Below are 24,278 nucleotides of genomic sequence, written 5' to 3'. Positions count from 1 at the left end.
GCATTCCGTAGGAATGCACCTGTGCATAGATTGTTTTCAGACTTTCCAGTTCCAACTCCCTAGGTGGTATGGTTCAGCCGTAACACCCTTCCGGTGCCTAGCTGCCATGCTACCCGAAGGAAGCACAAGGGCTGGGGTACTGCCGGGTTGCCCAAGCCTAGACAGGGGAAGTCGAGAGGCACAGGTCGGGTTCGAACCATGGACCTTCCGGTCAGTAAATTCGCGCTCAAACCGCTGAGCCATCTCGCCCTCCCCTAGGTGGCATTGCTTGTTCGCAACTCCATATGCTTGAAGAATATTTGGTAGGTAAGAAAGCTCGACTGATACGGATTAAAAGCTACTGCTCCTTGCATTGTTTAACTTTGTGTGACAGGTGGTTTGGATACCATCATCATCATCATCATCGACAGCACGACATCAGTGTTCAACACCGATGCTTCACTGCCGTACAACCATGACTTATTTGAAAGCCTTATTGTAAGGAAAAGAGTAAAGGTGGGCGGGGGAGCGACTTAGTGCTAGCTTAACACAATCATTCCGAGGTGCCTACACCTCCAGACATTCACTCAGGCAATCTGGATAGAAACTGACAACAAGAACGCCACTGACATCGGTTGGCAGCCATATCTTGTAGTGTCTCCAACCAGGCACAGTGAGGATCACGCGGTCCCCATCCTGGAAGGCGAGTAGCACCGACAGCACCCAAGCGTTTCGTGATCTCCTTCATACTCCTCTGCCAGGTCATGGGTTGGCCACCTCTCTGTTTACGCCACTCTGAATTGGGCATGGAAAACAGATCTCTTCGGCAAACGATGGTTCGGCATACGTAACACATGTCCCAACCAACGCAGCTTCTGGTGCTGGACACATTGTTCAATCGAAGTACGCGTTACACAACCGAAAACACGCTTTCTAACTGCCTCGTTGCGGATTCGCCGACATCAACCTGTGTGCTAATTTATATGATATCATTTTCGGTATTCATCCAACTATCCAGCTCTTTCGGTGGCTGCTTGTAATTACTCTCTCAGCAGCTTTCAGTAAGTGGCACGTTGAGAAATGTCCAGCTCTCAGTAGTTTCCGGTTTCCGTCTTCGGCGCGTTCTCCATTTCAGTTTCGCCCAGTCCAATATACTTAGCAGTATGAGATGAGAATAACACTTTTCGCTCACAGGTTCAACCTGTGGTTCAGTGGAAACAGGCTCACTTGAATGCATCGCGTTTGGCAAGCGTACATATATGGAATTGGTGTACTGACCGACAAGAAAGAACATATTTCAACGAGTGGATTAGTAGAGTTAAGAATGCGTACTGACTGGAAGTCAAAACGGTGGCAACCGGATTTATTGGCTCCCGGTCTGGAAAAAAAGTTTTCATGTCTGGAAAAGAAAAAAATTCCTTGTCTGTAAGGAAGAACCGTTTCCAATGTATAGGCTTTGTCGCATGAGCGCGAATGTTGACTCTTCACACGTGGTTATTATTGATCCTATTGTATCCCGAATTTCCCTTTCATTACTTCCGCGTTCGGTTCAAGCGCATGATAAATGTAGATAACGTCTTCATTGACCGTGTGGTACCTCGTTTCGCCAAGCTTCGGATCTAAGTTAACTGGGAATAGTCGAATTGGCTAGCTAGTCCTTTTTCAATTGATTGGCGTTTTTGTCGAAAGCTGAACTGAAACTTTGGTGGGATGGCTAGTTGTTTTGCGGGATTTGATAATCATGGTTTCTTGGGAGACTGGTTTTCATAGCCAACACCGAGCCACACTCTGTTTCTTTTTGCATCTACAGTCTTGCTTACCAATGAATAATGACGGGGAAGCTTTACTTTTCTGACAACAACTGAATCAACTGCACCGCAACAGGAGCGATTGTAGATGGCCATGTTGCGGGTAGGTCACTTGCAGAAACGTGATGGGGCCATGCCTGTACACTGCCGTTGTTGTCCGTCCCCGAGTTCTTGTCCGGGGGGGGGCAGCATTTGCCAACGTTGACCTAGTTTGTAAACGTCAATGGCATAAAATCGTTCAGCTGTTACACCCTTTCGGTGCCTAGCTGCTATGCCACCTGAAAGAAGCACGAAGGCTGGGATACTGGCAGGTCGCTTGACCCTAGACAGGGGTAGTTGAGAGGCGGAGATCGGGTTCGAACCACGGACCTTCCGGTCAGTAATTTCGCGCTCTACTTTACTGAGCCTTCTCGCCCTTATAAGTAGCAAAACGGTGAAGGAAATCAATCATGCCAGTTTTGCATCCAGAACAAACAGACGATGCATGTCAAGGAGTTCGGTACGCATACATCCCTTGGGTATAGTGAAGAGGGAACCGGTAGATTTGTGATGCAATCTTGATGACAAAACGCCATTTTCAGCCATCAATGATTAAAGATGTTCGGTGCCCTGAAGTGAGCTGAATTTCCCGCTTGGTTTGCAATGGCCCTAGTAGCGTTTCACATCGTTTTCACTTGCAATACGATGTCATGAGAGTTTTGTACATGACGAATCAACATTGATTATGGACTTTGCCGACAGCTAACTGGAACGATACTTTTCAAATACCCAAATGTTCCACTTTGAACCGGAGCGGATAGATTATGGGCGCAACTAGTGGGTTTATTAGCGTTTCGACCACCATATGAACTTAGTGCGACTGACGGGATAAAGCGAACTTTTTATTCTTACTCGCCTAAACTATCTCCCCCTGTGCCTTGTTCGACGAAGGAGCTCTTGGAGGCAGACGGTCTTCTGACACTGTGTCGTCAGTTCGTCTATCGCGTGAGCTCTTTTCTCCGTGTGCGACTCCAATTAGTTCACCATTACTCGTCTTCCGGTATTCTTTCAATTCTTGCCACGCTTCGGAAACGTCAATGTGCAAACGCGGAGAGTTTGATCGACCCACATAAAAACACGGTTGCGGTAGGAAACCATTTCCTACAACTGCTTGTCCGAAAACGTACGAAGCAGTTCAAGAGGACAAAATAAAAAGCTTTCTTTAACATCTGCTGACAGGGATCAGGTGTCTGAACCGCATAATAACAGAACAGAAAACAGTGCAGCTTTACGAGTTGTGTCGTTCACAGGGGGCTTACGTTCCGGTGACGCACAGATGTGGATTGAGTGACTGGTGGAAAGGATTGTTCCAGCATCAGGGCTACTGCAGGCGCAATGAATCATTTGGCAGTATCCATTGTCTGATCTGCAAGCATCAGTTTCTGGTTTGGTCAAAAGCAACCTTGCAGTAACATTGAAGCAGCATTGAAGACCATACTCTGGGATCATCCATCCACGAGGGTATCACATGGTAGAAGGGGCAGTTTCCACAACCATATTGACAACAACATAAAATCCGGATAGTGAGGAGGAGGACCCTTTTGCTGACACGATTAGTTGTTTTCAAAGCTTTCTGTGGACCTTCATTCATTCACGGGAATACGCATATGACACACGCTGGATAGGTTCTTTCAGAGCTGTTTGACGTTCAGTGGAAGAGAGAAAGGCGGATTCCGGTTACCGTCCCTGTCGCCGAAAATATGCGCGAATATTTGGTCTGAACGAAATCCATCTTATTTCCCGCCTAATTCCAACCAGCCTGTGCAAGATAAAACCGTAGAGCGCCAGGCTGATGACACACTTTTTACACTCCCCTTTTCAAGGTTAACGTTGCGGTGAGGGATCCTGTTCCCGGCGGTATTTTTTATTCCATTTATTGTCACATAACACTTTCATCAACATTTTATTTAAGCCTAGCCACATTGTTCCTAGGCTCGAGGGTGGACGTAGCGTCCAGAATTTTTCTGTCTTCCAGAAGATATATTCGCTTTCCCTTGTTCCCTTCACTAGACATGTCTGACTGGGCTTCATATGCGATTTACAGCGAATGCATTGCTAGGAACGAAACTAGTTGTTCTTCGAAACGTGTAAACTATCGTTGCAGCTGACGCCTCTATGATCATTTTGCAGGCCCACCTTTTTTGGTGACAGCCTCGTTGATGGCCGATCAAGCCCAGATAAGTTCTGCCTGTTTCAGAGATGGCACATTTTGCCGCCGAGACAAGATATAGTATAGGCAAACAAGGCCCTTCTGTTGACTACTTCTACAAAAGATGCGAATGCGCATGGAGTGAAAGTTTAACTTTGCTTACGATAGCAACAGTGGAACAGATGAAGGATTTCAGGGTTTGATCCTTAGTCTTTTCTAAGCATTACTTGCTTTTCATGGGACTGTGGGATCGTTTGTCCGGGGTCCTTCATATGGTTTTCGGAAGAAAGAACTTTCCCAAGATAGAAGCTCTACTCGTGTCCCACGGGTCACGCCACTCACACCAGATGCTTCACATGTGTTTACAACGTCGTAAGGATCTGGAAGTTTTTAGTCGGTCCTTTGGCAATGTGTTATCGGAACCTGGTACAGGAAACTCATTCCTAACTGTTAGTTTCCCGCTGAAGACAGACCAGTATTGCTGCCGGTCCAAGCACACAAGTCATAGCACTCCGACTCCCTTAGATACCCACATCATCATAACAGGGTAAAAAGTCTGTTTCAGCCGACTGATCGAACCGTTACCTCAAATCCATAGATGCCCTCTCCTTTCATTCGGTCTAGAACTAGTGCTCCATGTCAATGGTTTAGGGCTGAGTGGAACCTCAAGTGTAGTTTCTTTACATCCCAAATTTTTCCCTCTTACTGAGAAACTCCTTGGTTTATCCTGCACTGACGAACGCGATGCCTTAAACTAACTTCATAACACGGAGATACTTGAAAAGGCGTGCCCTACTAACTGGAAAAAGTGACCGTCTGTTTCTCCGGGTGAACCATAGTTGCGCTTACCGAAACCGCGCGCATTTCTAGATGCAGACTCCACAAAGAGTTCACCTCAAAACAATTTGTTGCAGCTTCTGTATCCGCGGTATCCTGCGGATCCGACGGAAGTGTCAAATCAATAGTACATACGCATGTTAAATGTCCTTTAGAAGAAGCAACTCCATGGTGTCAGAGCTTATTAGTCTCATAGAAACCCTGTAATCAGTCGGGTGTAGGGTGGAAAAGACCCAAAGGGGTCTTTCCGTCACTCGTTTGACTGTTTTGACAAATGAACTTGTCTGTGGTGCCGTCTACCCTCTTTCTGGGTACAGTTATTCGAAGGACGTGTACCGTTCACAATCAATCCTACCATCGTAACAGTGGTACCTCATAACTGTTCCAAACTCACTTGCTGTTCCCGTCAATTGTTCAAAGTACTCGTAGAGGAAAAAATAGACTCAGTGGTTTGGCCAAGCAAGCTTTGTTCTCCACATAAACGTGACAATCCAGTGCACGGCCATTCCACCTGTACGGCATAGTTTGGGACCCAACACTAACCTTATTATTAATAATCGCAACAATCGATCAGCATTGTTGCCCAAAGGGAACACAACGGCTGTGATACTGTCAGGTTGCTAAACCCTAGACAGGAGCAGTCGAGATGCCGCTGTTGGATTCGAACTACGAACCTTCCGGTCAGCCCTATCCACTGAGTTGTCTCGGCTCTTGCTATTATCACTAAATCGCGTGACTAGTTTGTGTAATGTGCAAACAAAGGGATACTCAGCTGCACAAACGTCAGTCAATCTTGGCGTGTATTGCGCGAGGTCACGGCGTCGATGATTTCACCAGCCATCCAGGAGCCTTGGGCTAGCCAAAGTCGATGATTATATTTGTAAAGGCATGCGGTTCGCTTTCAGGTAATACCACCTAACACGATGGCGTCAACGTAACCCCTTGCATTGCTTTCGATCCACCAAATAGGCGTTTACTTCCTGTCCCTTGTTTTTGTTTTCATCCATATCGTCCTATTTGATGGTTATACGTGCATAGGTTCAGTTTAGTTTTCGTAGTGTGGGACTGCGCGTACTCTCTTTCAGCCGCTTACTCGCACTCGCACTCTGTAAACTGAGCTCTTTCTACATTGGCTTCAGCGTGCACCAGCTGGTTAGCTACGGTGGCAGTATGTCCCGTTGTCATGGTTGCCGAGCGGTCGCGGCGGCAGAACCAGACTGTTCGCTTCTCGTTTTCTATTTACATACAATCTGACACGCTCACACGTTTTTCACTATTGCTGCGTGTATGCAGACGCACAAGGACACATACACAAATACCACCCCCGAAGCTATTATCGTATTGACTGTCCAGTTTCAATTTCCTCTGTCCAGTACAACACTGCAACCTACTCACACTCGTTCAGTTGTTGGACTGACAGCGTGCTGCGGTATGTCGCGCTGTCACGTCATACACAATCAGGGTCTGGCCCGTGCACGGGTGCCTGTTGCTCACCAGACAGAGCAATACGCTGTTGTATTCGAACCCGTTTATGCACCGGCAAACATTCTGGGGAGGGGGGGGGCGTGCATGGTGATCCGTCTCTTCTGATTTCCCAGTGAATAGGAACCTGTTTCGCGCGATTCGGCCGTAGTGCGTACATGTCAACGAAAATATAGACATAAGACCGTTTTGCCAGTGCGTTTTCCCTGTCACTTCGATACGCTTGTGTATCATCCGAGGCGGATCTGCCGATCAGCAGTGGTTGAACAACTGGACGTCTGCACATAGATGGAAGCGATTTGCGAATAGAAAGCTTCTAAAATCTGTATAAACCCTAGAGGAGCGGATCGGTAAGCAAGCCTGCTAGAAGCCGTCGACCGGACTCAATTCATTGCATCGAAGTGATGGCATCATCGATCAATTCTCTCAGTGTCTTCTGCCTTTATCTTAAATAAATCACCTCAGCGCCGGGACCGCTCATTACCTCACCATTTAGGGGTTAATAGATAATAGGGTGATAAATCAGACAGAGTAGCAACCGGTGCTGCTAAGGTTTGACTGTGAATTTGAACAAGTGTGGAACTGGAGAGGCTATCACTCTAGCGACAGTCAATTGGTGCCCTTCCACTCGATATCCTAAGAGCATCCGTCGGTCCATCCTTCCGTAACCTACCTTTGATTTGGTAAGGGAAGCGTCCTCACCTGCACTCGATTAAGAAAATTAACGTACTCTTTCGATATTCCCAATCTACTGATTATTTTCGCTAAGGAAGTTGTGCTTATCTTATCTATGGTGGATGTTGGTGTTCCATCAGTCTCTTCGCACGGTCTGGTCATTCCCACCGATAAAATCCAGTTGCCAAGACATGTACCGAAACTTGTTCGTTCGCCATTTCGGTTCTCGCAACAGTGTAATTAAGTTTTATGCATTTGGAATGAGCATATTAATTGAAACGACCTTGAACTGTCCGAGCCCCTTGTCTGTAAACTTGATTGAATTAGTAATGTGGATCACTTGATTTGCTGCCACACATGTTAATGAGTTGTTTCCTGGTCAAATCATGTGGAAAGACGACTCTTTAACGCAGTGTAGTAAGTAGTATTGGTTCTCCTGATCATTTGACTTGACCGCTTTGTGATTTACTCCTGGACTAGACCACCTTGTGGTCGGAACTCGTTTTGAGAGTTGAAAGTGACATTAAGACGTTCAACCCCCCCCCCCAGGAAGACTGTCCCCCTGAGGGAGGTGGTCTCGATTCGGGTCAATTACACATTAAATGCGTCGTTGCCAACCCAGAATGTTGCTGTGACCTCGCTTGGGGTGGAGGTGAATTACTCCATTCTGGCCTATCCATATTTGATAACATGTGAGGCCTCGCCACTAGCATTTTGGCCTCTATCCTAGGCGATACTCTGATTTAGCCGTCGGACAAATGGTCTTGAGATTCCGTGAACTTATCTATCGTGATTTGTTGCAAAATACCGCTCTACTCGGAATTTTTTTACTCAGGTGCGTTTTCTTGACTGTTACAGACCTGCGTGTGCCTATCCACAATTCGTCCAAAACAATCTTCAGAATGGTCAAGATCTATACGCTGACCGTGAGGGATTCGGATTTGGCATTGTCTGTAACCAGAACCCATCAGTCCAAACGATGCAGTCTACTCCGCCTGGCCTGTACTCCATGCCTGCTCCGGGTCCGGCTGGTATGGTAGGCAATTCGGGCACACAGCATTTCCAAGCTGCATCCGCATTTTCCACCCAAACCTATTCCCAAATGCCCCCGTTCTCCACTCAGATGCCTGCAGAAGTGATGTCACAGGGGGCACTGGCACCATCATTCCAGACTCAGCAGCCCACTTTCCAAACGGTTATCACTCCAAGTGGTGAGAAACTCATCTCCTCAAATCTTCCGCCTGGTTATGCTCGCGGTTCCAATTTGAACGGACCAATAAATCAGCCAACCTCGGTGCCATCTAGCTACGGACCAATAGTTGGCGGACCGGGTAGTGCTTCTAACTCCGTACCACAGCAACGACTGCCGGCTGGGACGACCCTGGCCCCTGTAGGAAATGGCCGAAATCTGTCACAATCCCCAATGACTGTTCGACCTGGTTGTACCCGGCCAGCCTCGGGGATTGCGGATTCCAATGGTGAGTCAATTTTCTTTCTTGTACAAGTGATCCTATCCTTGTCTGACCCATCGTCTATGCAGTACGGTCATTGGTGCTCTAGACTTCTTCTTGAGTTACCTCATTTTCAGTACTAGTCTTGAACGCAAAAGAGTAGCATGTCCGTCCCGTAGTTGTAGGCACCTTTTCCTCATTTATGTCCGAAGGCGTGACTTTTTCCCCGTAACAACGTGGTGCCCAACTTTGCGTCTCCTTCACCTAGGCTTATCCTATCCCTTACTGGTATGCTATTCAGGGCATTCCCTTCTCCAGAAAGCCATTGTATTGCAAACTCCCCTTACTGCATGTTTCTTTATAGGGTTCGCGAACCAATCCATGTATACGCCTTATCCGCCCGGTAGTAATGCGAACAATGGAGTCAATGTGCAAGTCCCATACACAATTTCCATTTCGAACACGGCTATTCCTTCTACTGTCTCACCGGGTGGAAACAAGTCCAACATGCCTCCTATGGCTCCTTATCACTCTACTCAGCCTCTTATGCCTCAAAGTGCTTGTGCCGGTACTGGTCATATGGGACGATCTCCCTGTTGTCCACCTGGAGCCCCAACAATGCCGCAGGGAACTGCTGGGTACTCAGCACAGCAACCGAGGCCACCAATTTGTTCGTCGGCATATAACTATCAGGTTCAGCACTATGCCTCTTCCGCATCCTTTCGTGCGGGATCATGCACACTGTCTGGGACGCAGCCACCTTCCCTGGTTCAGCGGCCATTACAATCTCCGTCGCCGCAGGTTAGCAAAGAATCTCCTGGCCTCAGTGGTGTGCAGGTTCACCCCTCGATAGCTCAACAATCCGCACAGCTGCAATCATCCCAATTGTCTGTGTGCCCATCAACCCCATCAGACTCCTCGAATCCTTGCTCATCCTACCCGTCTACCGTGAACTGCAAAGGTCATGGACTCCCAACTCCTAGATCCGGTAGCACCGGACCGTCGGGATCAATGTTCAACAATGTCACCGGATGTGGTTTGCCATCCAATATGGTTGGGCCCCACACCTCTATCACTCCACCTGGGAGCATTGTCTTGAACGGTCCAGGTCCGCCACTGGGGCAGTCAACCGTACTGGGTGGCTGTCTGCCCATCGGATGTGAAAGTGACGTGAAGGTTAGTGTTCTCATATAGAAATTTCTCTAATTGGCTTGTTTTCGTTTTTTCTCTCTGTCACTCATTTTGGTTTATTCCATTCTGACTCGTTTGACTTATTTATTTCTCGAGTAGTTGTTCACTCACTCTCCACCACTGTGTGTGGGCTTCTGATATTTTGGAGTGCCAGAAAGTTCCCTCGTGCCTGTTAAGAGTGGACCCTGGACGTTTGAAAAAAAAACAAATCGAAAACCACAGTACCTATTTTTATCATTCCATTGTAAGAGTAAGGTGGTGCACGAAAGCCTCGTTTCTGACCCAGTAAATGGTTTGTTTGTATGATTGTATGAGTTTTTTTTTGTGACTAGTGTTTCGGCGAGTCTCAACCATTCAGCTTGCAAACCTTATGGAGACACAAGGATACCCCACGCTACAATCATCTGATACCACATATAATCATTGTCTCGTCTGTCCACCTATCTAAGGAAAGCTGGTCCGGTTGTCCCACTAACAGGCAGGCTATTGGTCGACCCGCTCACCCACATCTGGATCTGGCTAAGTCGGTGTTCGTTGAGCGGTTTCCTGTCGGGGGGATTTATCTAGATGTCTCTTCGATGATAGCGTTTTATTGTGCGAGCGCGGAATGATAGGAACCGCATTACGCACTTTCTGCGATGGGAGATGAGCTATCGGTCACATCCGGGTGTCTTGAATAGGTGTCCAGAGCGAACGCACATGATATCCAGTGGTAATCTGGCACGATGGCATGCCAGTACAACGTGATGAATCTACGTAGCCGTCAACAGCCTCTGTCATCCGAGTCGCTATAGATGAGCTGCCTAGCTAAATTTCGATAACAACCACCACATAAACAACTCTTCAGGAAGGTAAATTCCAGTGTGGCATCGGAAATAATGACACTTGTTGGTACTCAGTGGATTTCCTTTTTATTGGATAGCTTCTTGTTCCATTGTCCAACTTCATACTATACTTGCGACACGCTCAAACGACTGGTGAATTATACGTACCGTGGTCTATGTCCAGTCCTGGAAAGTTCGCTGATTTGCACGGAATAATGTATCACTGACCTCTTTATCATCGACTGCCTTACGATGCAGCTAAACCTGGGGCATTATCACCGTGACGTTTCCTCTGCGTGGGGTTAGGCTGCTCTTCGAGAAATTGGAATCTGGACTGCGTCAACTCTTGTACCGACGGTCTATGGTGCTATTGAGCTACTGCTCGTCTCCCGTTTTTTAGCCGGGAATGAAAGAAGTGGAGATTTCGTATCGCTGAAAATTTTCTTTTGCTCAAACCAGACTGTCTCCTGTGACTTTCATGCGTGAAGAGATCTATTTGGAGTGATTCACCGGCGTTTCTCTGTTCAAACTATAGTGGCAGTGGCTGGCAACAACAAGCTGTCCTATAAAGAGAGCAAAAACGCATTCGTCACCTTAGTGGTTACTTGTGTAGCCATCGGTGAATTTTGAATTGCACGTAAGGAACGAACGCTCCAGAAGTGCGAACACTTACTCTTGGGAGGGATGATTGTAACATTTTTGTTTTCGAGTTTGTTACCGAAATCGGTGCATTTTCGGAGATTGACTCCGTTACTGCTGATCCCCGTGTGTGCTCCTCCGTCCTCCTCGTCGGCCGAACAAGTGGCTGAACTGAACCTGTTATCAAGTCGCATGTTTCATTCTGCAGCAAACTTACATGTGTTTGAGTAACTGCGCTTGGTTCTTTGCAGAGCATAGAGTATAAAAGCTTTAAGCAGTAAGGCGTAAGCTACTGGTCGAGGGGCCTTTCGAGTTTTCCCAACTTGACGGTCTCTTACTCCCGTTTCTCCCTTCGTATTACATAACAGCTGTGCTCTAAGAAATCGCCACAGCTTTTGTCTGCACTCGCGTGTTATTTACCCATTGAGGCACCTCGTGGAGAAGCTACTTCCTTGGAGAGTGCTCAGCAACCATTCTCGACTGGTGCAACATTTTGCGACTTCCATTTTACGTTATGGTCTGTCTCAAAGGTATCACTGTCCTTGCCTGCTGAATTTGTGGTGACCAGAACCTTCCGATGTGTGTACTCAGCCTGTGGCTCTGTTTTCTTTCGATGTGTATATATTTCTTTCGCACTCTCGTCATCCTCGGTACTACGGTGGGTGTAATGCTGTTTATTGCAATATTTCACATGCACCGCTAGACTTCGTCACGTCGCAGCGTGAAACACTGTTCATGCTAGCTGCGTTAAGAGCCGTTGGGCCGTGTCTGCCAGTGAAAACTGCTGACCACCTAGAGCCGTGAGGCCACATGAATAGTTTTTGCCCGCATAGTACTCCCTTATGTAATCGAAGTAACCAAGCGAGGTCTCTGGACATCTGACGCATGCAGTCATACTGTGCTGCTCACCTTATTTTTAACCGGTTGTTTTATCTACTCACTTGACGCTCGATAAGTCGGAAATGTATTTTACGCGCCTTCATCAAGCGATTCTGACAGTAAGATTGACCGATGACTTCGTCCGTTCTGATTGCAAATCACACTTTAGTACGGTACCTTTTCGGGTATCTCCCCACCACAGCTCTCATCTGGCGTACCGGATGGCTGCTATTTGCAATCGCGGCCCATGTCTTCTGGGCCCCGGGATCCAAGCATCTCCACACTTACTCCCAACGGACCTATGGGATCATGTTCCGATCTGCTCATGTCGTCGACGTTTCCAATGTCAAACAACTTGAACGCCTCAAATTTAGTGTATGCTCCCAACCAACAGCAGGTGAGTATCAGACCAGTTGACTCTAGTTGTAGACATTCTGATTAATTTTCTCCCAGTTCCTCCTACGTTCAATTTCTTCCGTTGCCGTAGTTTCTTCCCCACTACACTGGTGGCAGGCTGGTAATGCCTGCGTCACTTAGACTCCACGGAACCGTTTGATTGACAAGGTTGTTCCATTCCGGCGACTATGGGTACATTGAGCATGTCCTCTCTTATAACTCCTGTTGTGGCGCTTCGAAATGCTTTCTAGAGCTACCGCGTTTTGCTTAGATGATGTGGCATGATGATGATGATGAGTAAATCAATAAGTTTGTTTGTTGCATACTTCATTTTGAACATAAACTGGACCTAATCGATTTGTCGCGAATAATACACCCGAGAGGGGCAAGATCGTTCAGCAGTGGCACCCTATCGGTGCCTAACTGCCATGCCACCCGAAGGTCGCACGAGGGCTGGGATACTGCCAGGTTGCTCAAGCCTAGTGGGAGGAGTTCGAGAGGCGGGGGCGGGTTCGAACGGACCTTCCGGTCCGTGCTCTAACCACTTGGGCCATCCCTCCTCCTGATGCAAAATCCTATTAGAATCATCCATGAGCTAATGATCAAATCAACCACCTGGTCAGCTAATAATTACCTTTATTATTTATAGGTTAACTGCATGTTGATTGATGCTCAGCTTCAAAATATTGGTTCGCTTTCAAATCAAACGTGCCTCAGTCCGTGAGTTACTGACGAGGTTTCTGATGCAGCAACATGGGGTGTTACGCACTCTCATACGTACTAGTTCATCTCTATCCTGCAGACTTTACCATTGAATCGATGTGTAGAATACTCCCAAAGAGTAACCCTAAAATTCTCGTAGCTTCTCTCCTTCCCAACAAAGACTGTCTCTTTCTGAAATTGGGGCACGCGGACACTATTTGGCATGGCGGCTGATTTCTCGTTAATTAGGTTTACACCTGAACTAATAGACAGTCCGATGGCTTGTTTGCGGTAAACGAATCGTGAGGCATACCATATAACGTGACGTTAGCCCGGTTATGGCTCCGGACACTGACGGGTATTGTTAGTTCACTCACTCGATGAAAGCTCAGTTGCGTTGGCTGTAAATTGGTTAAGTGGACCAGATCCTTGGGCAATCATGCGGTGGAGATAGCTTGGTTGGATCGAAAATAGGCCACGCGACACTGCTGAATTAATCTTAAGCTGTTGATGATTTACGCTGTAGGGGTTCGGTTCTCGAAAGATCGCAGGAGTTCCCACCTGGACTCCCAAGCAAAATTTTATCGAAGGAGTTCCGAGAAAGCATTTTGGTTGTAGACAAAATAAGGGTCACTCTATTTGCCTGCTAACAACTTTATTGGGCATTCGTCCACAGTGGCTCTGGATTTCAAAACCGTACAAGTTGGTATGCTATATTTTATTATTCTATGTTTTCGGACACCGGAGGAATTAGCGTGTTTCGTCCACTAAAACCTTCACAACCTTCAGATGCGGCCCGAATTATTCATGTCCAATAGTCGCACATCAACAACCGGTTGCCTAGACCTACCTTGTGGTCTCAGGCTTGATTCCCTGTACACAAACGAAACGAATGTCTTGGCTGTCGTTCTGACCTCCCCTTCTCAGATTATCCTGAAATTCTTGTCGTCATTGTCCTCGGTACTTGTTCTAGGCTGCACTGGTGAAATTCGACGAATATCCAACGTTTGTAAATAAAAACGATGTGTGTGTTGGACGACTGTCCCTGTCGTCTCGTATGGTTCGGTACTGGTTAGAATCACCGAACCATGTTTGTTCGCTTAGCTGTTTTCATCAGACACCGTCTTCTTAAGAATGCACAGTTACAGTGCAATTCGTCAGCAAAAGATCGAGTAAGTTCCATAGGCTTGCATTAGCCCCCCCCCCGAGATTAAAGGCAACTAAACCCGCTGTGTTGCTAAAATTTACTTGTCGTCGTTTAGACGAAAACAGACCATTTTGGTCTGCATATGGCTCCAGCATTCTGGAATGATAAGCCCGCAATGGTGCTAGAAAAGATTTTCTTGGACGTTCGTTTTGCTTATTAGCCAGCACCAAGTCACTATGTGTGTCTCGGCCACATCTTGTGCGTGGTGCGGGTCCACCGCGTGCATCATGAGCTTTCATGCGATTTGGCAATTCTGAACCAATAGTTGGATGTGCCGTTCAGTTTTGTCTACGCACTGGCCTAATTTCCTCCGATCCGCACTGTGTAAAAGGCCGTCAGCTGGCCTTACACTCGACTGAGCTCGAACCGCCTGTGCAGGTTACATTGGTGTGGTTCCGGGACCAAAAACTTATCGTCCGCCAGAATCGAAGTGGTTTTGCTTCCCTGCTTCATAAGGGCTATACACAGATGGATCATCACCATCCCACACGTCGCGGATTTTCGTTTCGTAAACTCCGATGTTGTTCGGTTTAGTGTTACTTAATGCTAACTCGTTTCACCGTTAATTTCAGATCCCCATCCTTCCTGGGGACTTTGATGCTATGAATTCCAACCCATCCCCAATGATGATGATGACAATGAACTCTTCATCCCCTGTACCTGGAGGACCTCTCATGAACGGCGCTGCACTTCCCACAGGGGTTATGAACATCGCCATGGCGAATTCCGCTCCGGCTCCGCCCCCTTATCATCAGACGGCTCCGACTAGCAACTGTCGATCGTTGGGTTCTTCTATTTTCTTTGGTACCTCTGCGATGCCATCAGTTACTGGAGCCACATCAATACATTCGAATGGGGTCACTGTCCTATCTGATGGTAGTGCGGGAATGACTGCGGACAGGCATTTTATGAGCATACCTGGAGATAATACTATTGTCACAACCGGGAGCAAGCAACAACCATCGGGTACCACTAAGACTGCCCGACCTAAACGCACCCGATCAAATAAGGTGAGACTTTTATCTTCTTACGTCCTGATCACGCTGGTTGTGGTATCACTGGTCCGTTATGCCCCTATTTTGCATCATTTCAACCGGTTATCTTTAAAAATATCGTACTTCAGAGCGCATCGAGCTTCTATCACTTGTTCACAAGTGATTCAAAGTGATCCAACGCTATCTTTAGTCTCACCGGCTATACACGATTTCTAATCTGTCCCAGGCATTCGGTATGCGTAATTTGTGTCAATCAATTTTTAATACGCATATCACAAACTTTTGTTTTTCTACAAGACACGCACACACACACACACACGGGGGAGCTTCGTCTCTTTATCACGATTGAATGCAAAACTCTTCCTTGTCCGTACAGCGGTTGTTCGCACCTCTCCTATTGTGTGCTGTTAGCGGCCGCCTTTGTATGTGTGTCATACTGCTGCCATTTGCCAATCTATTTGATACGCGCCTATGCACACACACACACACATACACCACTACATACTCTCCCTCCGAAAGAGCTAAATTGACCATCATGACTCCCCGTTCAGTCATTCGGCCCCAGTGCGGCGTCTGGTCCCACCTCACGGTCGATCGACACAAGGTTTTGTGCTGTCTATACGAACCCAGACGCACACACACACACACACGTCGGTTTGGCTATCGTTGTCGGTCGTCTCGTGTGTGTCAACCGGCTGCAACCATGTTTCCGACCGACCGAAAGTGGACATTTTATGGCTGCACCTGATAGGCCTCCTTTGTTCTTTCCAATTAGCTCAATGGGCACCGTTTTCTGATAGAACACCTAAAATGCCCAGTGTCAGCCTGGATTCGAGTTATTCAGCGAAACGGATACCGAGCTGAGTTGTCTATTCTGCAGACCACACCTCGGTATTTTCCTCTCTAAATGTTGCTCATTTCCCTAGTACTGATCACCTGCCTCCGTGCGGTTTGTCTCGACAATACCTTAGTAACGGCTTCTTGTGCACTGCATTTTATCCACTTATCATTGTTTTTCACAATTTCAACTGTAATGGAGAAGACCATCGCACGTACTACCAGACCCAGCAACTGCTCCTAGGAGAAGACACCTTCCGGGGTATCAAAGTGCATTCTTTATGGGGTGTTTCTTCCTGGGACTAGGAGTGCACCGACCCAAGCTCTTTCGTGGATCATCAGCTTCTAACTGAGTCAAGAAAACCCCATCATAAGCATCATAATAGTAACAGTGGCAATGATGCAGCAATATACATTTTTATCGCGAAGCCATAAATAGACTTGCGCCAGCGTTAGTGTCACCGAACTTATAGTCTTTGTGTATCTTTTATATGCACGTATTCTCAGGTTTCCGTATCATCTGACCTGACCGATGTGATCCACTAACTTGCATTATTGGTCAAATCACGTGATCGAAAAGTGCGGTGCGTCTTTCGTAGGAGCCATATGACAATGTTCGCACTGAGGCCCTTCAGACGTATCCTGGCGTCCAGGAGCGTTAAGCGGATTTCTCACTATCCGAACTGAAGGCTGTTTTAACTGTCTCACGTTAGCGTCCTGCAGCGTGAGGGACTGTCATTTAAATTAGCATTGATCTTCGAATTGTCTAGCTGATCTCAAATATGTGCCGCAAAAGAAGACATTTTTCGCACTTTCCCTTAATTTAACAATGAAGACAATGGAAATGATCAAGAGACTGACGGTTTCTCCTCAATCACCAAGCCCAGCACATCGATCAACTCGATGTGTTTGAAGTTATTGTCCGTTACTTTTCCTATTTTCCAGCTATTTTATCCTTGGAGCGTACTACAGTTGGCACGTGCACCCCCACGTTTAGTGTTGTGCGTCTATTATTGGCAAAAATATCACTCAAGTCAAGTTGGCCTATTCCAGAAAACCCCGACAACGTGATGGGATAGTGAATCAGTAGCATGCTTGAGAGAGCTTAGTATTTAAAGGTGTAGCTACTGACAGGAAGGTCTTTGGTGCGACCCGAACCCCAATGTTTCGATCGGTCCTATCCAGGCCTGGACAATCTGGTAGCATCTCGACCCTCGTACTTCATTCGTGTTTTACAGAAGCTACGTGGTGGCGAGATGGCCCAAGTGGTTAAAGCGCGAATTTATTGAACGGAAGGTCCATGGTCCGAACCCGACCTCTACCTCTCGACTTCCCCTGCCTAGGCTTGGGCAACCTGGCAGTATCCTAGCCCTCGTGCAACCTTCGGGTGGCATGGCAACTAGGCACTGAAAGAGTGCTACAGCTGACCGATTGGTGTTGCACACTAGCTACGTGCCTAGACGGCGCCACGGCTGGACGGTTATCATTTGTTTAGTGACGTTTGATGTAACATTCAACCATCATATCTGGGTCACAGGCGTAGGCTATTTTCGTTGTGGTGTTTCCCCTTGGGAGTAAGTTGGATGTTTTGCTGATGTTTACGGTCACCGTAGAATGAGGCTTCGTGCTAAAACAGTTTCCTCCATGTGGATATTTCTTTGTCCAGTGAAGATACACGGGCAACACGAAGCGAATGTGAGGGTGAAGGCCTATAGAATATTGCTACACTCGGTAGCCTTTACTGCAAATCAACTGAAAAATTCCATTTTTTTCGACCCCATGGTTAGATTTCTGAATTTTATAGTTTGACCTCGGATCCCTAGCTAAGGGTTTGACATTTTTACTAGCGTTGTTTACAGTGGGCAGTGATTATCGGTCCAGTAAAAGCAATCCACCACGCGCTTCTTCCTCTTTCACCCGCATACTCAAGAATGACCAGTAAGTCGAGATGCTGTTTCGGTGATTATCTTGCCGGACCGCAATCGTATTTCTCTAAATATCAACCAGGACATCATCTGCTCGAACCAGTGAGCCGCTCCGCCGCGTCTACCAAGGCAACCCTCCTTTTAATCCATTTGTCGGTACGCTATTGTCCTTCCTTCGTGTCTAGGGGTTTGGTACCATGAAAAGATGCACTGTCTACATGTGTGCCAGAGCAGATTATCTTCGTACAGTATGGAATGGAATTTTCAGAATCACAAGACTTGTTCTCGATAACAATGTCTGATTCATGAGTTAACAGGTTAAGCATGGAACTCGCAATTCACTGAATTCTGGCGATTATCAGTCCAGTTCATGGCCTGTTCAGATGGAGGTCAGTCATGCAGGACAGCTGTCGCACCGGTTGTCCAAGTGTACAGCTACTACATCGTCAAAAGTGCGCTAAGTCATACCTCATCTGGGATCGTTTGCAATCACAGCGTAGTCGACGCTCGAATACACTTTCAGTCCCGATTATATTGCCAGATGCTTGCTTTCAATGTGTACCTTTGTGAAAGCACCTCCCCTCCGGGACCTAACGATATTTCTCTCAGTGGCTACTCGATTAGCCCCTTTTTTGAGAGAACGTTTCCAGGGCAGCTGAGGATAGATAACCAAGCCAAAGCGATACGGCACAGTCATCTCTCTGGGCGTTTTGGGAACAAGATGTCCTTCATTGATCGTAGCCCGTTCATTTTTAAATGGACCTAGAACAGCGATAACTGGACTATCATCCGACACGTTTTTTATTGAGCGCTATGGTCTCTCCGATTATTCTAACGATTGTTCTAGAACTAGCTTCTTGTGGAGTAATGTTTTGGTTTGCAGGCGATTTAAAAAAAAACGTACTAAACTTATTGGCTGACTTGTCACCGATTAGGTTGCTTAAAGTTCTGCGATAGCCCACCACCGGTTGAGTTTCTCTTTGGGTTAGTCATGTAGGCGTAGTCCTCGAGTTTCTACAGGCCTCATTTCCTCTGCGCGCAGTGGCCAGGTTTCTGACTCGTATATCGATATATGGTGCACAGGAGCATTGTAAAATGAACCGTTGCTGGCTACTGTGATGCAGGTTCACGAAAACTGTTCCGGCTTTCCCAGTCTGGATGGAAACATCCTCTTTCGCTAGACCACTCAGGTAGACAAACTTGTTTACTACCTCAATCGGCTCATTCAAAGCATGAGGCTAGGGTTCGAGCCTACCCAGTCTTGCAGTAGCACTTTACACTTTGATGGTACGAAGCGCACGCCGAACAGTGAGGCAGCTTATTAAATGTCGTTTGCATTATTACGGGGTAAGATCCAAGAAGGGCTATGTCGTCTGCGTACTTGATATCTGTGAGCGGAAGTCCCAGAAGAACTTGAGGTATTTGAGGCTGGTAGTGAGTCTTCCATAGTCGTATGAATGATGAAGTTGAAGGGAAATGGTAAAAGAGGACAGCCCTGCCTGACACCAGTTGATGTAGTGAACTCAGATGAGAGCTTCCCGTAGACTTCAGGATTTGGCGTGCATCGCTCCAAGCAGGGTCAGCAATGTATGGGAGCCACCTTTGCTCCACAGACAATACCATTGCGCCCGGTGGTCCACAGAGTTGAAGGCAGCTTTCAGATAGAGGAATACAACATTTGTTGGTTGCCGGAAGTGGTGTCGCTGTTCCCGAATCTGTCGGAGAGTGAAGATATGATCGATGCATCCTCTTTCAGGTCGAAAACCAGCTTGGTTTTTACGGATCTGTCTCTCCTTGTGTTCAGTCAACTGTCGAAGGATAAGATCAGAGAGGACGTTTGATGCCACAGCTGCCAGGCTGAATCTACGGTGTTTTTCACACAGCGTTCGCGTAACCGTTTTGAGGATATGAAGAACTGTCAATATACCTAATTCCGCAGGCGCTTTCGCGTCTGAGTACCTTTGCAGACGGGCGATTAAGGTCTACATTCCATTCTCCCGTATGCATTAGCTCCACAGGCTGTGTTGCAGAAGACCACCTAAACTGCTTTTCGAAGTGTTCGGTCCATTTTTCCAGCCGACGTTTTTACGACTGAATTAATGAGGGTCTTTCTCACTTATCGTCTTACCGACTACTACTCTCCTAGGGCCAGTTGATCGTATCAGTTGCTATAGGACACGGCTGTCTCCTGTAGCAAAAGTCTTTTCCATCTCCCGACATTCCAGTGTCCACCAGAGTTCTCGGTGTTTCCTTAGGCTCTTCACTGTTTGGCGTTTGATGGATCTGCGCGCGGTCTTACTCGTTGCGGATTTCCGGGCATCAATCAGGACTATTGATCTTGACGATATCTATTTCATTGTATCAGGGACGTCGGACAACAGCACTGAGCACCGCTAGCACTGTTCACATTTTCTCATGCTTCATTCACGTGCTCTCCATCGGTACCGTATTGGTTTACTTCACAGGATTGTTGAGCTAGCTCAGGTGTATACTGTTGGGGTATGGTAGTTTATCGAAGATGGTGGATTGGCGTGCTTCTTGATCACTTGTGGTGTCCTGAAAGGAAAACGAACTGTCGGATGGACATACACCATGGTGTGATCGGAATCAATTTATATGCACTGGAAGAAACGGCAGTCTTGGACTGTGGCTCTCCACTGGTGGCTGATGGTCACGTGATCCAATTGGTTCCATGTTGACTTGCAGTTGATGGCTGCCAGACTGCAGAACGCTTGTGCTGGCGAGAAACAGTCGATGGTCGGTAAAATCTGTTATCTGTGCGATGAGCATCGACTCCACATCGACCACCCAGATTTCCACTCGTTCCGGTGAAAATGACATCTTCGCCATGAGCCACTTCAACGTGCTCATACATTGTCTCGTGTCCGACTTCGTGGGATTCGCCTAACCCATTGGGCGAGGATGACTCATGCTGTTTGTAGCCTGTATTTGCCATTTTGCTTATTCCAACCCATAAGTGGAAGAACTTCACACTAGCTATGGTTGCTATGATTTTCGAGTTTCCCCTCCATTCTTGACAGTTCCGTACTCGGAGAGCTGCAGCTCAAGCATAGGGGACTTAACCTTGATGCAGTGCACCAAGGCCGATGTTTTGGACTTCCGCATGATCCTTTCGAACGATGCAACAAAGTACAGGAGGTATCCTAACTGATCATCCGGAAGTCTCTAGACCCCATGTCGAGAGAGCATGGGACATGAGGTTCTAAGCTATCCTCGCTTATCTGCACTAGGTGAATCGGCTGAACGAAACACCACATTCACAAAAAAAAACAATAATGCGATAGCTGTTACTTTTTTCGACTTGACTGGAACCCAAACTGGTCACCATGGTGAATCGCAACATCCCCAGATGGTGAGGCGATGGTGTGCTTCAGAATGCATTCCCGTGCTTTTTTTCTTGCATGGGAGTGTAATTTATCTGGAACGTGTGTGCGCCTAATTTATGATCACATGATTGCGTAATTTGTGATTTGTCTGGTCTGGTCTATGAAACTACTATCCAACGCTTTAGCAAGGATTGCTACCAGACATTCCCTTGAAAGCTCAATCAAATGACACGGTCCTGCGGCCGTATATTACGATGTGTGCGAAATAATTATACAGCCATCCGTTTTAAGCGATGACGAAGTAAGTCTAAGTCCACCAAAACTCTTCAGCTTTTGCTTTTCCTTTGGTCCATAAAACCTGAAAAACGTTCAGCTGATCATTTGCGCGCATTTTAGCCCAAATGGGCGAAGTTAGATCTGACATGGGCGGAGAGCACAAATAACGGTCCTGTGGTAGGATATAGTAAGCATGACTTGACCAAGCAAGGTCGGCTCACCCGAAGCGTGATTCTATCCATGTTAAACGGTCGATTGTTATCGCACCAAGGGAGGAAGGGAAACTGATTTTTACCAAAAACAGTAGGCGGACAGTTGCCTAACAATTATGAAAAATCACCTACTGAATTCACTGGGAGGGAGAACGAAATTCGCGGGCCAAATCAAACGCGAGCGCATTTTGAAAGACTTGCTGAAGATCAACGTTTCCTTGAGATAGTAGTAGTAGTTTTGTGTCGTTTTTACTGAGGCTCAATTGAAGTGACAGTTCTGGATGACACTGAAACTTCAGTCCATCGTATAATTGCTAGTTTGTATCATTCTGTTATTTTGTCGAAAAATAACAAGGGCGAGCACGTGGTCTTAAAACCGGTGCACTCCTTCTCGGTAGATTCTCTCAGCTGTAACACAGTTTCGGTGCCTAACTGCCATCCCATCAGAAGAAATCATGAGGGCTGAGATACTGTCGAGTTGCCCAAGCCTAGACATGGGAAGTTGAGAGGCGGAGGTCAGGTTCGAACCACGGACCTTCCGGTCAGTAAATCCGCGCTCTAACCACTGAGCCATTTCGTGAAAATGGATCTAGATTGATCGTGAAATGTGTTTGTTCTCTGTATCGCTTGAGATCTCTGTAGCGGTAACAAGGTCTGCTTCAATAAAATCGCCATTGAACTGGTGAGAAACATGCGCTGGAGGACAAGTTGCTCAGCGGCTTCGCGAATTAGTGATGTGCACCACTTGATATTTTTCAAGTTCAGCCGGGGTAAATGTGGCATGTCCTGGGGACGACTATAGAGATGACCAGCCATTCAGTGACACGTATCAAGTTGCTCCTTGTGCCATCATGGCACCAGTATACAGTGCACTGTCTTGCAGCTGCTAAATGGCGTATAGTCCACAGTTTATGCCAAGTAATGATCTCTAGCGAACAGACTGTTACAGTTCACATTGGGAGCTTACGTGACTTTGGGGTAACACGCCGTACTCACCTGGATTATCGCCGCCCACTGATAACCATCAGGGCCCAGTCGCGCCCTCAATGGCTCTCATGCATCCAAGCGATTGCCTTCAATGCATAGCTCCATTGCCAATCCTCCCGCTGAAAAGTCCACTGACAGCTCTGTATATACGCACTAATTTATCAGCCCCCGGCTCCAATGCACAGCCACCTCCCCGAATCATCGGTGAACGAAACTGTGGCAGCTACAACCACTGTACAACAAGCACGAGGTTATTGCAGCTGACAACGATGATGATAGCCGTCTTTTCTAAATGATCAATTTCGACCTCAGTTTATAAAGTAAACAGTGACTCTTCTGCAGGACAACAATACGCATGTTATTACATCCACAGTATTCGTCGGAATTCGTCTACATGACAGCTGAAACTCCGGCTTGCAGGTCCCGGCGTTTTTTCTCCGAAAATACATAATGCCAATATTACCGTTAGCACCAGAACTTTATTACCGGTTGTCGGTCGATGAGCTGCATCAAGACTTTCTAGTTCGAATGACGACAATTAGTTCAGTTTACTAATTGCAATGGAAGTACGATGGATTCTTTTCCGCTGATAGGGATCAAACCGCAAAAAATTCTGGCGGCTGCATGAAAAGCCGGAACTATGTGTCACTGCATGCACTAGGTTTGTCAAACCACTGAAACCTGTCCCACTGGCTCCATCTGCAAACTCTCTGCTTATCGGCACCCAATCCAAGGCAACTCAGTGACGTTGTTGATCTTCGGAAATATCAGTTTCGTGTAGAAATGTTCTAGACCCGGTCTCCCGTTCCCGAACACATCGTATGTTTGCAACGGCAAACCCTCAGCACCAATCTGATCACATGATTCGTCTTGTCCAAGACTACAGTTCATATCCGCTTACTTTTAACCCTGTACATGACATGTTATCAAAGCTTCTCGATTGGCCTTGTTTGACCCATGTCTCGTCCTGTCAGAACAACAAACGCCCGGCCCCTTTCAGAGCCTGGGCACATGCACAATCATTGGTTTGAGCTTTCCCATAATTCGTTGATCTTTCGGCCATTCGTAACACTGCTAGCTTCATCTGTGTACATGGTTGCTCACTGTTTTTGAGCGCTCGTGACGCGGTGTCGTCGCGGATTAGACTCCAAAAATCAACCCTTCTCCCCTTCCGTTCACAGCATGGGCATACAACCGTTGGTTCTCCGTGTTACGCACCAGTGTGATGATTATATCATTTGGAATTCCAGTTTAAAAAATTCCACTGAGTCGATTAGTCCTGTAGGATTAGTGATGTCTTTTGGTGGCCTAATGACCCGACCCTACCCAAAGCATATATTTTCTCATGTTGCCTTTCTGCAGCCAGGAAAGTCTCACTTCAGTGATCTATTGGCATCGCCTCCCCCCCCCCCCGCCTCCTCAAATAGAGCCGTTTTGGTGC

The 24,278-nt window shown here is 47.0% G+C and overlaps 2 protein-coding genes across 2 annotated transcripts in view; one reads left to right on the top strand and one right to left on the bottom strand.

Annotated features, from left to right (window-relative positions):
• The window catches only part of T265_14960 (hypothetical protein), a gene marked incomplete at both ends in the record, with an annotated part of 47,892 nt that overhangs the window by 11,288 nt on the left and 12,326 nt on the right, over nucleotides 1–24,278 (top strand). The window contains 4 exons of the mRNA XM_009175991.1: nucleotides 7,828–8,447; nucleotides 8,785–9,596; nucleotides 12,156–12,350; nucleotides 14,831–15,268. Of these exons, the coding sequence (XP_009174255.1) occupies nucleotides 7,828–8,447; nucleotides 8,785–9,596; nucleotides 12,156–12,350; nucleotides 14,831–15,268 (2,065 nt within the window). The remainder of the gene's footprint in view (nucleotides 1–7,827; nucleotides 8,448–8,784; nucleotides 9,597–12,155; nucleotides 12,351–14,830; nucleotides 15,269–24,278) is intronic.
• Nucleotides 12,677–17,296, bottom strand: T265_09806 (hypothetical protein; the record flags this gene model as incomplete). The annotated part of the gene is made up of 2 exons (XM_009175983.1): nucleotides 12,677–12,871; nucleotides 17,219–17,296. The coding sequence occupies 2 exons, from the start codon at nucleotides 17,294–17,296 to the stop codon at nucleotides 12,677–12,679; spliced, it is 273 nt and encodes a 90-aa protein (XP_009174247.1).

The sequence above is a fragment of the Opisthorchis viverrini genome, assembly GCF_000715545.1.
Source record: "Opisthorchis viverrini unplaced genomic scaffold opera_v5_303, whole genome shotgun sequence".
In the NCBI taxonomy this organism is placed as follows: domain Eukaryota; kingdom Metazoa; phylum Platyhelminthes; class Trematoda; order Opisthorchiida; family Opisthorchiidae; genus Opisthorchis; species Opisthorchis viverrini.
This window is presented reverse-complemented; position numbering and strand designations above follow the sequence as displayed.